The sequence below is a fragment of the Drosophila hydei genome, unplaced genomic scaffold, assembly GCF_003285905.1.
Source record: "Drosophila hydei strain 15085-1641.00,03,60 unplaced genomic scaffold, DhydRS2 tig00008144-arrow-arrow-pilon, whole genome shotgun sequence".
NCBI lineage: Eukaryota > Metazoa > Arthropoda > Insecta > Diptera > Drosophilidae > Drosophila > Drosophila hydei.
Genome location: NW_022045849.1, coordinates 755,897 through 771,803, shown reverse-complemented (window position 1 = coordinate 771,803; position 15,907 = coordinate 755,897). Strand labels below are relative to the sequence as shown.

The following is a 15,907-nucleotide window of genomic DNA, read 5'->3' as shown; positions in this document are numbered from 1 at the left end:
TTAGTGGCTGAAAAATCAAATGAGTAGAAATAGTTATGCAATATATTAGTCACATAGGTACAGTTATCAGGTACATAGGTACAGTTAGTGAGGCTAAGAATGCTTGTGGCTCAAACTTAGCAGGCCCAAGGCAATTGCTTAGCCATAAACCAAGGCAAATGAATATAAATGATTTACTTTAACAATACCACACATGCGAGGCTCTAAAAAGGTTAAAGAAGTGCCTCACCACGCCCACCATAGTGGTTCGAGCTGCCCACCTTCGTAGTTGAGCGGCCCAGAGCAATACTTTAACTGGTTGCAAAAAATTGAAAATGAAATCTACTTGATGGTAAAACATATGACCTTCTTACCACTGGGAATGCTCTAAGTGTGCGACAGGGCACATAAAGCAGAAGAAGAAGAAGACGGAGAAGGAGACGGGGCACGCACACATTGATAGATGTGAAATGTATTTTATATATATGTATACAGATGTATTTGTATATGTTTGCCCATCAATGAAATGTATTTGAAACGGAAATAAAAAGCCAAAGCTGGAAATGCTCGAGTGAGTGAATGACTGAATGACTGACTGACTGACTGACTGACTGAATGATTGATTGACTGAGTGTGAGTGGGTGAGTGGGTGAGTGAGTGAACCGCTGAATGGATGCCGCAATGAGGCATCATTAGATATGCATGGTTGGCGACGCACACACACACAGACAAAGCCAAGGAAGGCGAAAGCCGAACTGAAGCTCAAATTCGCTAGCAAAATCTAGGGCATGAGTTCGAACCGTGTCCGCTCCTCATTTGGAGTCGAATGTTGTGCGTGTGCTCGGCATTAATTCAATTTGTATCATAATTAGACATTGCGCTATGCACACTACAGACAAACAGGGCATATTGGCACTGCTATGAAGATATGTGAGCCTTAAAATCGATATTTATTCCTGATCAGTGGGTTAAGCTGAGTCTAACTAGAGACTAACTATCTCTTCGTCAACTACAACAGTGAGATACTTCACATTTAGAATACAGTGTGTTGCTTATTACTGTATTTGCGATGACACACTTCATTTTCGAGATATCGATAAATATCGATTTATCGAAATAGTTTTTGTAGCATAACTTTGAGAGCTTTCAAGCTACTGAAATCAAATTTGGTATGTGAGCTTATGTAATAAATTCATACATTGTGCCTAACTGAAATTTTAGATGCCCATCTTAAAAGTCATAATAATTGAAAGTAATTCAAAAATTCCAACTAGCAGAGACTTGAGCTTTGGTATGCTCATACAACTGAATGCTACAATTATGCTCTAAAAATTTCATTAAGATCGCACTACCAGAGCCCAAGTTACATCAGGCTATTTCACATAGCGTAGAGCACTGCCCATAGAATAAGTGCGTGATTGTGTGTGTATAAATGTGTGTGTGTGTCTATTCACGCCTTTCTATGTATGTCAGAAGCAAGACACAGCAGCAGTGTTTCTGCACAAGACAGGGCATCTGCTAGTCGTGCATACCCGACTAGACACTTACATTCTGCTCAGATTGTTGCTCAGATCGAGTTGCTTCGATGATGGCGTCTGATTGCCCTCCAACAGGACGCTATTCAGCGCAGTGTAGAGCAGAGCTGGAGCATAAGTGCTCCAATTGCTCCAAGTGTAGCTGCTGTCCATCAGCTCCTCATTGTTGTCCATTTCGTCTATTTGTTGTTGTCGTGGCTGTTGTCCTTTGGCCTTTGTTTGCGTTCACTAATGTTGCGTGTCCCTTTCTGGGATGCCTCTTATTTGGATTCCATTTATGTGCGCTGCGATGCCTGCAAGAGCAAAGAATAATACATTTAACTAATTTCCGAGTTTCGGGCTTATCTGTGTTGCTCGCTCAGGCAGCGAAGGCGAGCATATTCCTTATGTCAAGAGTCTCCCAGTCTCGTTCCCTCATACATATATCAAAAGCTAAGTCAGCTGTGCAGCGTGTTAATTTCTCTGTCGCAGAATTTTCAAATTTCTCTTGTCTTGCTCTTCCACTCGATTTGAGTGCCAATCGAGTGTAAAATCGTCTGAAGCGAGCATCGAATATTAGATACGCCCCACCGCATCCTTGGATTCCTGTGGCTTCCCTTAATTGAGTGCAATTAGAAGAGAAATCAAGTGAGAAAATCGTCATTGAATTCTTTAACTTTTCAATTGACGAGCTCAAGTATTGATGAAGCCTGATAGGGGGAGCGAAGAGTGGGTATATTGGTTGCATTATACTCGTTCACGTTATCAAAAGACAGCATATTCGCTATATGACACTCAATCAAAGATTGAATATTGAAACCGAAGAGTATTTCGAATTGACAGACTGAAAAGTGGGCATATAAGTTAAGTAATACTCGTTCGAGTTGTTTATTATATCGAATTATTAAGCTAATTGCGAAGCTTTTCAATTGACTAACTGCATTTTCATGATGTGAAAAGCGAGTATATTGGTTTCACAATGCGCGCTCTTGGAAGAAGAAAGTATATTCGAGTGTGAGAAAGGAAAAATAGAGTGAAAAAGAGAGTCTTTAAGTTACATTATAGTTCTTCGCGCTGCAAAAGAGGTATATTGGTTTCTCACATTACCCTTGCGTATTGAACTAACTAACTCCAAAACTATAAACTTTCGAGCTTGAACGAGTATGACGTGGTCGTGCACACCCCAAGACTCCTTTGATTTGATTTGTGTTTTCCTTAATATTTTTGGTCGATATCTTCTGTTTGCTTATCGCCAGTTGCTGGGCCAAAAAGTTTGTCAGTTCTAAAAAATTGGCGAGTTTTTTTGGTTTTGGACTCCTGTCAAAGGTTTTCAAATTGATTGTGATTTGTGTTTGCCGAAGGTTTTTGCCTCATTTGCGGTTTTTGCGGTCCGTTTGACATTGAATGCCAGAGGACTTTAAGGCGCGCATCGCATGTGGGCGGGGCCCTGCTTTAATAGGCAAAACGAAACCAATTTGCATTGAACGCAGCAACTTTTAAATTAACACAAAACTTTCGCACATCAAAGGCAATTAAAAGTTGTGAGCAGAGCAGAGCCCAGACCAGAGCAGACCAGGTGAATGGAAACTTAATTAGGGCCCCATTGTAAAGCTGGGCTCATCCAGTGGCTCATTATTTATTTTTCTGCTCATGTACAGAATTTACTTGAACTTTATTTAAATCGAGTTTCTTTCATGGCAAACGTTTGTCTAAACTAAACACACAAAACATTTCAGCAGTTCAACGATATCTAATCAAATCAAGTACATTTCTTATCAGAGCAAACCACTTCTAATAGCAACCTGACTGGCATTAGAGAAGTGACTAAAGAATGAAGATCGATTGAGCGAGCAGCTGACTTTGGTATGCCCACGGCACAGTGGGTCTGAGAAGCTTATCTATAGATCGAAGTGAAATTTGATTTCCAGCTAAAATATTAATATTATTGAAAAATTATTTTTCATCAGGCTGAAGTTGATAACGTTAGAAACTACCCTCGCATATGCCTTAACAGTTTTGGCTATTCAATATACGATCGTTAGATAGTCATGCATTGATTGATTTATGGATCAGTTATCGATAAGCTATCGATGACGACAATTGTAAATTTATAGAACATTAGTCGATAGATTATCGACTGAGTTATCGATAGCAAGAATTGTAAAATTATAAAACATACATTGATTACCTTGTCGATAGGTTATCGATATGTTCTCAATTGATCAATAGCAAGAGATGTATAATTGTAGAGCTCTTATCACATACGTAAGCAGGCAAACTTCTAGATACACATACATTGACTAGATCGCCGCAGCTGTTCATCATGCACAGACATAATCTAAGCAAGTTAGAATCGAGTCAACCCTACTAAGAGACAACAGACAGAGAGACAGTCTTCATATACCTTGGAAGTATCTTTATCATCTACTCTGATATCTCTATCATAGAGAGTAAAGACTTGGACAAACAGCTGGAGGCCTAAGTCGACTTAATAATTGAAACTGATCATGTATATATACAGATAGCAATTTATCTTTATTTTTATCCGGATAATTTTCAAACAACTCTCGTACATGCAAATGATCCAAACAAGCAGATGTTATGCTGCTTAGCAGGCTAACTAGTGGAACGGATGTAGATATATGATATGGCACATATAATAAAAATTTCTTTATCTATATCAGATGTCAATTAAATGCATATAGACAACATATATATATAGATATATATATAGATACATAGATACATAGATAAATAGATATATAGTTATATAGATACATAGATATATAGATATATAGATACATAAATATACAGATATATAGTTATATAGATATATAGATATATAGATATATAGATATATAGATATATAGATATATAGATATATAGATATATAGATATATAGATATATAAATATATAGATATATAGATATATAGATATATAGATACATAGATATATAGATAAATAGATATATAGATATATAGATACAGCTATATTGATATATATAGATATACATCATATCAGACATTTCAGCTTTTTCCCTAAATAATGCTTGAATTTCTATTTAAGAACTTTATTTCTGCCATATATACACCTGTATGTACTACACCTGTTTCTTTGTTGCCATTAAATATAAAAATTTTCAATTTGTTTGTGACACAATATAAAAATAAATAAATACATATATACATATATACAAATATATATATATAGCGGTAACAGCGAGAGGTCTCTCAGATTGAAACAAAAAACGAAACTAATTCAATTCTCCGAAAACGTTCTTTCAACGTGTCCCCAGAGCTAGATTAACTCACCTGTAGCTATTTATTTATTTTCACCCACTCCAGCCGCTACTTCTTCGTCATCTTCTTCTTCTTCTGCTCCTTTGTGTGTTTGTGACAACGCGTAAGGCAAATTGCTTTTCACTTCTCTTCTTGTGGCCCCAAACCCAAATCTCGAATTACAGCTGAACTTGTTTTCTCTGATAACTAAAAGAAAAACAGTTTGAGGCTGGCTCTGACAGATTGAGACAATTGCTGGCCCTTGCCACACTTGCCACATGCCACTTGCCATCTGCCACATGCCACATGCCACTTGCCACGAAAGAATGCTGCAGCAGTCAATAAAAATTCGACAAATTAAGCGCGCAGCTTTTAACTCTGCCTCTAACATGTCAAACAGAATTTTCCAACTACAATTTTCTTTCTTTCAATTGTGAAATAAGTTAAAAGCCTTCTAGTCGGCAGTGCCTGACTAGGAGACGCCCTAGAAACTTGCCTAAGCCTAAATCTTGTTTTAAGCTCCTTGTATGCATACACAAACACACATGCGCCATCTACTGTGCACTTTCTGCAGCCTCTAGACCGCAGAACCCATACTATGACTATTAGCCTCATGGAACTTGGCTTCTAGGTGTATGATCGTAATGAAATTTTTGGAGTGTATTTATGACATCGAAATGTATGAGCATACTAAAGCTCAAGTTGCTACTATTTGAAATACGCTACTGTTTTTCAATTATGCAGTAAATAAAAAGTGATATATCAAATCTAATTTTAAAAAAAATTTTATATATAGAACTAAATCATACATACGAAATTTTATATCTCTAGCTTCAATAATCTTCAAGTTATATTGAAAAAACCAAAAAACAATATCGATATTTATCGATATCAGGCAATGCAATGAGTTATTGAAAAAATATAATTATCTTAAGTAATATATAAATATTCAAAGTTCAAAGTTTCTAGCTATTGTAGTTCCCGAGAAACAGAGACGAACAGAGAGGCGGGCAGAGATTTACCCATAGACAGACTTTGCTTATGTGATCCGTAATAGACTTTATGAGCTCAGTCTCTTCCGCTTCCACACGTTATTTACATTTCCGCAACACCCAATATGCCCTCTGCTCGGCCATTTTGTCAACGTCATCCATGGGGAGTCCATCAATTAACGGAATGACGTTTGCCGGGCCAAATACTGTTTGTGGGAACTATGCAAAAATCAATTAGCCAACGAGTTGACGGCGCTCACAGCAACAACGGGAATCGGATCTGTGTCTATACGGAACATATGGCAATATTTTATATGCTGTTGACAGAGCAGCTGTAAGGCGGCGCGGGCGGGGCGTGGCCAGTTGTTAAAGGTGGGCGTGGCTGCAGTTGCGGCGCAGTCTTAATGAAATGTAAACAAACTTCAAAAGAATGTTGGCTATAATTGGCAGGCAGTCGGACAGCCCGGAACTGCATTGCCTCAATTGTAGGGGAGACATAGAAAGAGAGGGCAGATACAATAGGGTAAGAGATAGAGGGAGATAGATGGGGTTCCAGAGTGTTGCCAGAGTCGAGCTAAGAGGAAATAACTCGCGAAATAGACTCAAAATATTTGCGCAAAAAATATTTGTCGAAATGGGCAACAAAAAAAAGGTCAAACAATTGCAATCGAGTGCAACTGACTGCATAATACTCGTTCAGATACAATTTTCATTTTCATCATATACAAATCATCTTAACACCAAGAGCAAAGAGAAATTTCAAAACTCTAGCTTCAAAAGAGGGCAATTCAACAGCCTTTCAGAATGTACACAAAACCAATATGCTCGCTTTGCGCAGCGTGCTAGAGTATTGAAGAAAAGTGCAGGCGAGTCATAACTTTAGCCGCCCACTGTCCACGCCCTGTTTGACTGATGTTGCGGCTAACATTATTTTCTCTCTTTCTGCTTCTTCCACTTTTCAGCAATTGCCGCACAAAAATTGAATTTCATTTTATTTCTGCTGGCCGCACTTGAAAAATGGCGAAGCTGTCACGTTCCTAACACTTGATGCTCGCTCAGCAAATATCAAAAGAGTCCATTTGTTTGCTAGAGTCATATATATTGTTGTATATGAATTACAAATCATGAGATAATACAACTTAGGTGAAAAAATGAAGCTAGTTTTATACTTTAAAAACTAGATCTTAATAATAAACGTTTTCTTCTGCCATATCATTGTATATAGCTTACTTGATGTATACCTAATTTAAACTTAAGCGAGCATTATGCAGTCAGTAATGCTCTATTTCAACATTTTTGGTCGCTCTATTCTGTTGTTTAAAGTCGTTGTTTGGCTCTATGCGGGCAGATTATGTATGTACTAAAAACTTTTGTCTATTTGGACATTAACTGAATTTATCGCTGACCTTTCTTTAGGCTCAAGCTTTGCTAAAATTATGTCAAATTGAAAATAATATAGAAATAATATTATTACAGTAGTAATAAAAAGCAATGTTGCTTTTTTATGCCTTCTGTCTATTGCCACGAATATACCTTTTTGTGAACCACTCTACATGGGGTTAGGGTATATGAAGAATAAAGGAATAATAATAATATAAGAGAGTTGCGCCATTGTAGCTGTCTAACTGTGCCTATGATGTTAGCAAGGCGACGACTGTCTGTGTGTGTGTAGCTGTGTCTACGATGTTAGCTTTGCGTGTGTGTTTGTGTGTGCATGTGCTTACATGTGTTTGTATGTCAATAACTCTGCGCTATGCTGGTTTACTTTTTAGGCTCTTGCTGGCTGTCCGCCTTTGCTCTCTCTCTTCGCGTTTGGTTTCGCTTTCTCGCTCCCACACCCACTCTGCCTCTCTCCTTCTCCGCTGCGCTCATTCTCTGTCTGTGTGTGCTACCCACCCCGTGCCTTGGGCAAAGTTCTAAAACAATTTAATGTAAAAATGTGCAGCGCCCACATTTGTGGGCATGGTCAGCTGCTTTAACTTGAACAGCAGAGAGCGAGAGAGGGAGAGAGAGGCGAAAGAGGAGCAGAAGGAGCAGAGCAAAACACTTTTGCTTTTAATTTTGGATGCGGCTTTTGTTTAGGCATTTAGCACACAGTGGCATATAAAATGAACTTGAAATTGTAATTGCCAAGGCCTAAGCATGTTTTTTAATTTGCCACACATACACACGCACACACATAAAAAACGGAAAGCATGTGCAACATATTTAAATAAAATTAATTTTAATGCCAAATTGGCCAAATGCCTTGCCTCAACTGCGCAGGAAGCGAGAGGAGAAAGAGTGAGAGGAAGACAGAAATTATTCGCATAAAATTCATCAAAATGATTTTTTAATGAGCTCCGTGAGCTCAGGCCAAAGTATTTATTTACGTTTATTTGCCTGCTTTCGCACCTAACAAAAAGCCAAGCCAAAAAGATTTTAACAATAGCCGCAAATGCCAATATAAATAAAAATGGCCAGCAAAGCAGACAAACACGCACAGACTCCAGATAAATGTAAATATATATATGCATCTATATATATCTATATATGTAAATGTGTACGGTTAAATAAATGTTTGTGGCAACAAAATGGCATGAAAAAGGTTAGTAAGTTGCGCGTCAACGACTGCCGAATACTCGCTCAAAACTTAATTGATAAGAGGTTTCTTGGCCAAACTGCCGTTAGTGTGAATGTGTGTAGAAAAGGAACAGAAATTGCAGCACTCGCTTAACTAATATACACGTCTTCGCTTAATGAGCGAGCATCAGAAGTCGTTGACACTCTACTTCTGATCTGAACTTAACAATTATTTGCTCGCTCAAGTACAGCTACAACGTTTCAGGTACGCAAGAAGCCAATATACCCGTTTTCCCAGGCTGAGCGGGCATCAAAAGTTGTTGGCAATATCTTTCTGCTCTGCTCCCATAAATTATATGCTTGTTTATAGTTGCAATAAAGCTATCTGGAAACCTTTCAGCTATGCAAGACGCCAATATACTCGTAGTTTCCATGCAGAGCGGGTATTAAAAGTCGCTTTTCACTTATTGGCAATGATGATCTCAACTAACTATGCAGAAAGCCAATATGCTCGCCTTAAGTAGCCCAAGCGAGCAACATCAACTGGCTGGCAATTTCCTTTCGATTCAGCTTGGTCAATTGCAGCTGCTTCAGTGCTCAAGCGAATATACTCGCTCTGGCCACTTGGCGAGCGGGCATTGAAAACGAGCAGCAATGTGTTTCTGTTATGATTCGCGCTGGCTGCGTGGGCGAGATAAATTGTTTATGCGATTTTAATTTGTTTGCGTGTGTATTAAAATATTTGAAATTAAAGCATCGAGCGTACGCGCCCAGCATAGGCAATCAAGGACTACTTAACGCATGTGCCGAGACGCGATTAGACAGCGATTTAGCGACTAAATATAGAAATAGCTCGCGCAGCAGACGTCGAGCTCACCCGACACAGCTGCCACGAAATGTTGCCCGAAATTCTTGCCCCAAACGGTTAAGTCAATCCGAAGTTGCCCAGAAGTTGAGGTGCCTCGCCTCGGGGCAGGCCAACAAAGTTCCAGCTTAACAACTAGAGAGGATTAGCTTTAAATGCGATTCAATCTAAGCTGCTCTAAAAGTCGAACTATGCAAGTTTTCGAGCTGTCAATTATAGTCTCTTCGCCTCGTTGTTGAACACGTTAAAAAGGGGATTACACTGATGTCTGAAAGTGCTCAAATCATGAAGAGGTGATGATTCACATAGCCGGGGCTACCCTGCCCCTCTCTCTCTCTCTCAGACTTCTTTCTATCTATCAATATCTTTTAGTCTGAGTCACTCAATCCTCTTCTGTGTCTCTCTCTCTCTCTTTCTCTCTCTCTCTCTCGCTCTGCTAAGAAAATCCAGTCACGTCTGCTCTCTATCTCTGTCTCTATCTCTTTATTTGTATCTCATTCCCTTTTCTCTCCTCTCACTCTGTATCTACTTTTCCATATCTATCTTTTTATCTCAGTCTCTTTCACTTCTTTCTCTGTCTCTCTTTCCCTCTCTGTTTCTCATATATTCTCTCTCTCACTCTCTCTCTCTGTCTTTCTCTTTTTATCTATGTTTTTCTCTCTTTTCTTTCTCCTTGTCCTTCTTTCTCTACATCCCACTCTCTCAATCTCACTCTCTTTAGGTATCTCATTTTTATCGCAGTTTTTAGCACTCTCTCTATATCTGTCTTTATTTCTCTCTCTCTCTCTCTCTCTCTATCTCTCTCTATCTCTCTCCCCCTCTCTCTCTCTCTGTCTATACATCAATCTCCCTTTCTTTCTCTCTCTCTCTCTCTCGCTTTGCCTTTATTTCCCTCTCCCTCTTCCTCTATCTTTCTGTCATTCGTTCTCTATATCCTTCTCTCCTCCACTTTACCTCCCTCTGTCTCAGTTTCACTCACTTTTCCTTTCTTGTCTCTCTTTCCCTCTCTCTTTCCCTCTCTCTCTCTCTCTCTCTCTCTCTCTCTCTCTCTCTCTCTCTCTCTCTCTCTCTCTCTCTCTCTCTCTCTCTCTCTATTTCCATAGACACATTTCGATTTCCTTATTTTCGATCACATTCTTTATCTTTGCCTGCTCTTTGTGCTCTCTTCAAGCTAGTTTCTTCCTTGCTCTCTGCCTCTCTTGCTCTCTCTCACTCTTTCTATTTCCATTTTTCCCGGAAACAAACCTCAAAGGAAATTGAAAATTGAGTGGTTTTCCCCTCAATTCGGTTTGCCACATGAATGAAATCAGATTTCGGGTTTCGATTTCGTTTGCATTGAGCCTTTTGTGTTTCTGAGTAATTTTGTTGGGATACACCCACGATTATCCTAATGTTTATACCTAGTGAATGTGTGGCAATTCAATTACCATATCAAACAACTCCCCTTGAAAATATCTCTAGGGAATTCAGCTTAACATGGGCTCCCCAACTAAGGGTATTCCAGTCCCAATTGATTTCTAATGACAAATCCAACTCCAACTCCCACACTCATCGCTCTTCATTTGCCAAACTCTATTTAATTGCCGCTGACAGCTCTTGTGGCACAGAAACTATAACCAGGAAAGTTAAGCGAAATAAATATTGTGAAAGCACGCATACGACCCGTTGTACGGAGCAAATAAACTGCCTCTGCATATGTATGTTATGCATAAAGAAGAGAGAAAGGCTCTCGTTAAGCTTTATTCCATGCGTTATCTTATCGCCTTTGAGTTTATGAAGAAGCCAATAGATATTTATGGGTAAACTGGGTAGCCGATAGCATTACATTATATTCAAGAAGCTGCGGTCTTTGTGCCTCTGTGTGTGTGGGACGCAATAAATATTTCGCCAGTTTGCCTGGAGCGGGTCTCGTGCCTTTGGCCAAGCCCAGCGGAATCAATTTATTGCAATTATGTGTAAATTGAGGCACAAAGCCAATCCAGACGCAGATCTCAAGTAACAAGTGCAAGCAACGAGCACCCGCCAGGCACTTGTCACCATCGCATCACGGGCTGCCTGCCCGCAGCTGGTGCGTGGGCGGCGGCGTATAAGAAGTCAATGGAGTGGGGGCCAATGAACGGCTTCTGAGCTGCTGAGCTGCTATCCGGGCATTTCAAAACTTGAAAACTCAATAATAAAGCGAATAACTGAGCTCTCGCTGTCAATGCCAGATGGGCAGATACCTCGTGATTGAAACTTGCCCAAATTGGAATTACCTTTGAATTATGCTAAGAAAACTATTACCTAAATCGATTTTTATCGATATTATCTAAAGGAAAGAGAAGACATTCATAGAAAAAAAAAGAAATGTTAAGCAAATAAAGAGTAAGGTTGAAGTAAGAAAAAGAACTTATATTCAAATCAATAATAAAAATGTTTATTATCGGTTTTTATCGATAACTTATAATAACTAGAAACAAAACATATTGATAAAGAAATGTTGTGCAAACAACGGGCAACTCATGAGAAGGTAGATGGCGCAATGCTAAACAAACCAAGCTCTAAGTCGATTTTTATCGATATTTAAATAAAGAGCAAAACTATTGATCAACAAATGATAAAGACAAAAGAAGAATGATAAACACTGATGAGGAAAGCAGGAAGAAGGCTCTAAATATGCATAAGACTTTAATTATGCCTAACAAAGAATTTGGTATCGATTCTTATCGATAATAGAAAAAAACTAGAAGAGGATTAGATAGATACATAATAGACAATGGTGAGGAAAGAAGGAATAAATGTCTGAATTTGTACTACCTCAAATTATGCTTAATAAGCCATATGCCAAAATCGATTTTTATCGATATTACAATTAAGAGAACAGGCGACAAATTAAAAGATAAATGATGATATGCAATCAAATAGGGGAAGTTAGTTAAGCGTTTTCAGTTGTCAAGTTATGTTAAAGAGAGCAAGTCTTAAAATCGATTTGTTATCGATACCAAATAGAAATGTACAGCTGATATACCCCACTCGAACAGCGCCAACTGCTGCTGGGCATAATGAAAAGAGCAGCTAGCTGGATTCGTTGAAATATATGCACATGATTTAGAGAGTTGTTTAGGGTTTCATTGAAATGCATACGGAGCGGGCTCCACTCGTGCGGCTCTGCCTGCCTTTTGGGTCGCTCAAGCTTCTGGTTCGGCTTGAGCTGCTGCTTCAGTTTCTGCTTCTGTTTCAGTTTCAATTTAATTAAATGTTTTGATGCATGACAGCAGCAGAAAATACGAGCACACGATACGGCATTCATTCTAATTCGTTTAAGGACCTTTCCGCTGACTGAATATCTGCTGAAAGTATTTCGTGGCTGTGGCCGAGCCAGTGGCCGAGGCATAGGCATTAAATTCAACCAATGGACACACGACTAGGTGCCCAAAAAGCAATTCGTGTTGAAAGCATTTCCGTTTGCGCTCAGCTGCTCGTGGTTTTGATGCCCGCTCGCGGCTAGGGTAAAGCGGGTATATTGTTGTTCAGTTATTTATGGCTGACGATAGGCCGTGCTTAGAGCTGGAATCACCTTCGACCTCTCCCACAGATTATATGCTCACGCCCTTAGATAGAGGCCTGGCTCTGGCCCAGTTATAGAACTCCTCTAGAGCTACACAAATATATCTTAGCTCAATCACGCTGTGCTTGTACTAGGCGCGCGTATCAAGCAGTCGGTCAGACCCCACTGCAATGCACATTAGGTTCGTCCGCTGGCTGGTTGCCTGGTTGGCTTGCTGCTTGTTTGGCCTATTGGTCCCTCCGCCTGCTTTGCCTAAATGAAGCCATAGTTCACGGTTGAGTGGTTTAGTGGCTCGGCTGTGTGTGGTTTTGTGGTGCGCAGTGGTTCCACTGGCTCAGTTGCCTCTGCAAAAAGGAATCAAAGCAAACGGCCCTCATTTAGCACATTAAATATTTAGAGCGCAGACGAGCGACTGCTGCTGGCTTGTTCTCTGATTGTTTTACGAGATTTGTTGCCACTAAAAGTCAGCTAGAATAAACACACACAAACACACACGCACACACACAGGACATGGGACATGGAAAGCAGAGATCGAGCTGCGCCCAGCGCTCACACCTTGAATAACTTCCTTTGCGCTGCAATTGCAGTTGGAGACTTGAAATTTGGAATACTTACTTCATATAATATCTACTTCATATATGATATACTGCATATAGATAACAGCCGACTTGGCCTATACACTATATAGATCAATGCCTTTGGGAACGTGGTAAGCTGCAAGCACTCTCCACGGCTTCCCTTATTTTAGGGGCAACTTTTGTAGACAGCTCCCAGTTGACTCTAAGCACAGTTAAACACTTGGACTATATGAGGTGTTCAAAGGGGCGTGGCATATCGATATATATGAAATTGTCCTTGGGAAACTTCCATCTGCTGCCAAAGCTGCTGGAAGCGCCAACAACTGGCACAGGCAATGGGTCTATGCATCGGAACGAGCAGATGTGAGGCAACAAGCCTAAAGCTCCAGCGGCGCCTTTTCAACTGTAATTATGATGAAGCTCTTCCAGCTGACGAGCTAAGAAGGCTTAGCGAAAGTAGCGCAAGGCATTGCCATTGCCATTGCCATTGACAATGCCATTGCTTTGCCTCAACGTTCCGCGAAACCAAGAATTCAAATATATAGAAAAAGACTCACACACACACACACACACATACACACCTACACACACCCACTCACAGAAACACTTTAATTTTGAGTTCAATTTGCCTGAAATTTCAAACTGATTTGAATTCACTTGAAACAAATTTCACTATTTTCATAGATTTGTTCACAAATGGTTAAGTGAGTATATTGGCTTTCTAGCACCTCCGCCTTGCTCTGCACTCGCCTCTTTAGCAGCTAACGGCAACTGTAATCGACATTGCCCAGCTCCATGATTAAAACTTTGAATACAAGTTCGACTCCTTCACAGTCAGATCTATAAATGGAATTCTACGCCTACATCTATGGGCGTGGCACACAGGCAGTCAGCTATGCCCGCTTTACATTATTTTTCGCTTTCAGTAAGCTTTTTGGCAAGCTCTATGATTATAGAGCAATTATCGCCAATGAAAACTATTTCCAACGCGGAATTTACACATCAATTAGGGCTAATAAAAAGCTGCGCTTAGCTAAACTCAATATGCACATGCGGCCAGTGGGCGTGGCAACAGAAACGGAGAAACACTTTAGCGATAGAGGGCATATCTATCTAGAGATAGATATGAGTCATCGGAGTTCGAATTCCACATAGATAAAGCAACACAATCAATATACTCCGCTGGCACAGCTCGAGCGAGTATCAGAAAATGAATATGCTCAGTTTTGACATTTCACTGAAATGGAATAAAACCTTCAAAATCTCTTCGCTCTCAGTGAACGAGCAAATGGACACAAATATGCTCTCTTTTTGAGCGAGTATTGTAAAATGAATATACTCTTAGCATACTCAATGGGCGCAAGTGTAGTATAATAACTGTTAATCAATGCAGATTTTCACTCTTAACACAATACCTATATACTTTTCCTGCTCAAAATAAACGATCATCATAGAACGAATACTCTCCTTTTACATCTCGAACGAGCATAGCGATGCAAAATGCCCACTTTTCAGTCTGTCAATTCGAAATACTCTTCGGTTTCAATACTCAATCTTCGATTGAGTGTGACATAGCAACTATGCTGTCTTTTGATAACGTGAACGAGTATAATTCAACCAATATACCCACTTTTCGCTCCCCCTATCAGGCTTCATCAATACTTGAGCTCGTCAATTGAAAAGTTAAAGAATTCAATGACGATTTTCTCACTTGATTTCTCTTCTAATTGCACTCAATTAAGGGAAGCCACAGGAATCCAAGGATGCGATGGGGCGTATCTAATATTCGATGCTCGCTTCAGGTGATTTTACACTCGATTGGAAGGCAAATCGAGTGGAAGAGCAAGAGAACACCAGATTGAGAATCTGAAAATTGAAACTGAAACTAAAACTGAAACTGTGAAAATTCCACTGAGCTGAACTTTTGCAACATTTTTTTGTATCTTTGAATAACTCAGTTATTATTTATCTAGTAATTTGAGTGGATTATGGATGCATTATTAGGCACTTCCTGTCGGGTCGAGAGCTGGAATATTTTTTACGTTTTCATTTAAATTTTGCATTTGAATTGTCAGTTTTATTTGTGTAATTTAAGCTGCTCAAATAACAAATTCTGTGAAGTGTTTAGCAAAGCTTGCTGAAGGCTTCACTGTACAGGTTGCCTCAAATTTACTATAAAAATATTTGCGCAGCAAAAAAACAAAAATATTTTTAGTTTTCTTTTCCAATTTGTTTAATTTTTTTGTGTGATGAATTTTCGTTTTTCTTCTCGGGTTTTCCGTTTACTTACCGTAAAACTTGCTTTGAAAGCTAAACACATTTTTTATTTATAAATTTGGTTATTTTGCTTATTTTTTTGGGATTTTTTGGTAATTTTTATAGCCAGAAATTAAATAAACAAATTTTCACACACTATTTAAATGTTTAATTTAGGTTTGTTTTTTTAATATTTGAAAAATGGAATTACGTTTCGAGAAATGTTGCCGCCGGCATTTTCCTTGGTCAAGTACATTTTCCCATAAGACGCGTCTACCGACTTTTCGAACTGTTCGCGCGCGAGTTTTCCATGAAACTGCGAACGCCAACGCTGC

General features: G+C 39.3%; 1 protein-coding gene across 2 annotated transcripts in view; it reads right to left on the bottom strand.

Moving 5' to 3' along the window:
• The window catches only part of LOC111596412 (tachykinin-like peptides receptor 99D), a 29,472-nt gene extending 13,782 nt beyond the window's left edge, over positions 1-15,690 (bottom strand). For both annotated transcript variants that reach the window (XM_023310623.2, XM_023310624.2), the window contains exons 1-2: positions 15,607-15,690; positions 1,528-1,807 (exon numbers count right to left, since the gene is read on the bottom strand). In XM_023310623.2, the coding sequence (XP_023166391.2) occupies positions 1,528-1,688 (161 nt within the window). In that variant the 5' untranslated portion in view covers positions 1,689-1,807; positions 15,607-15,690. The remainder of the gene's footprint in view (positions 1-1,527; positions 1,808-15,606) is intronic.
• Between the last annotated feature and the right edge of the window lie 217 nt (positions 15,691-15,907).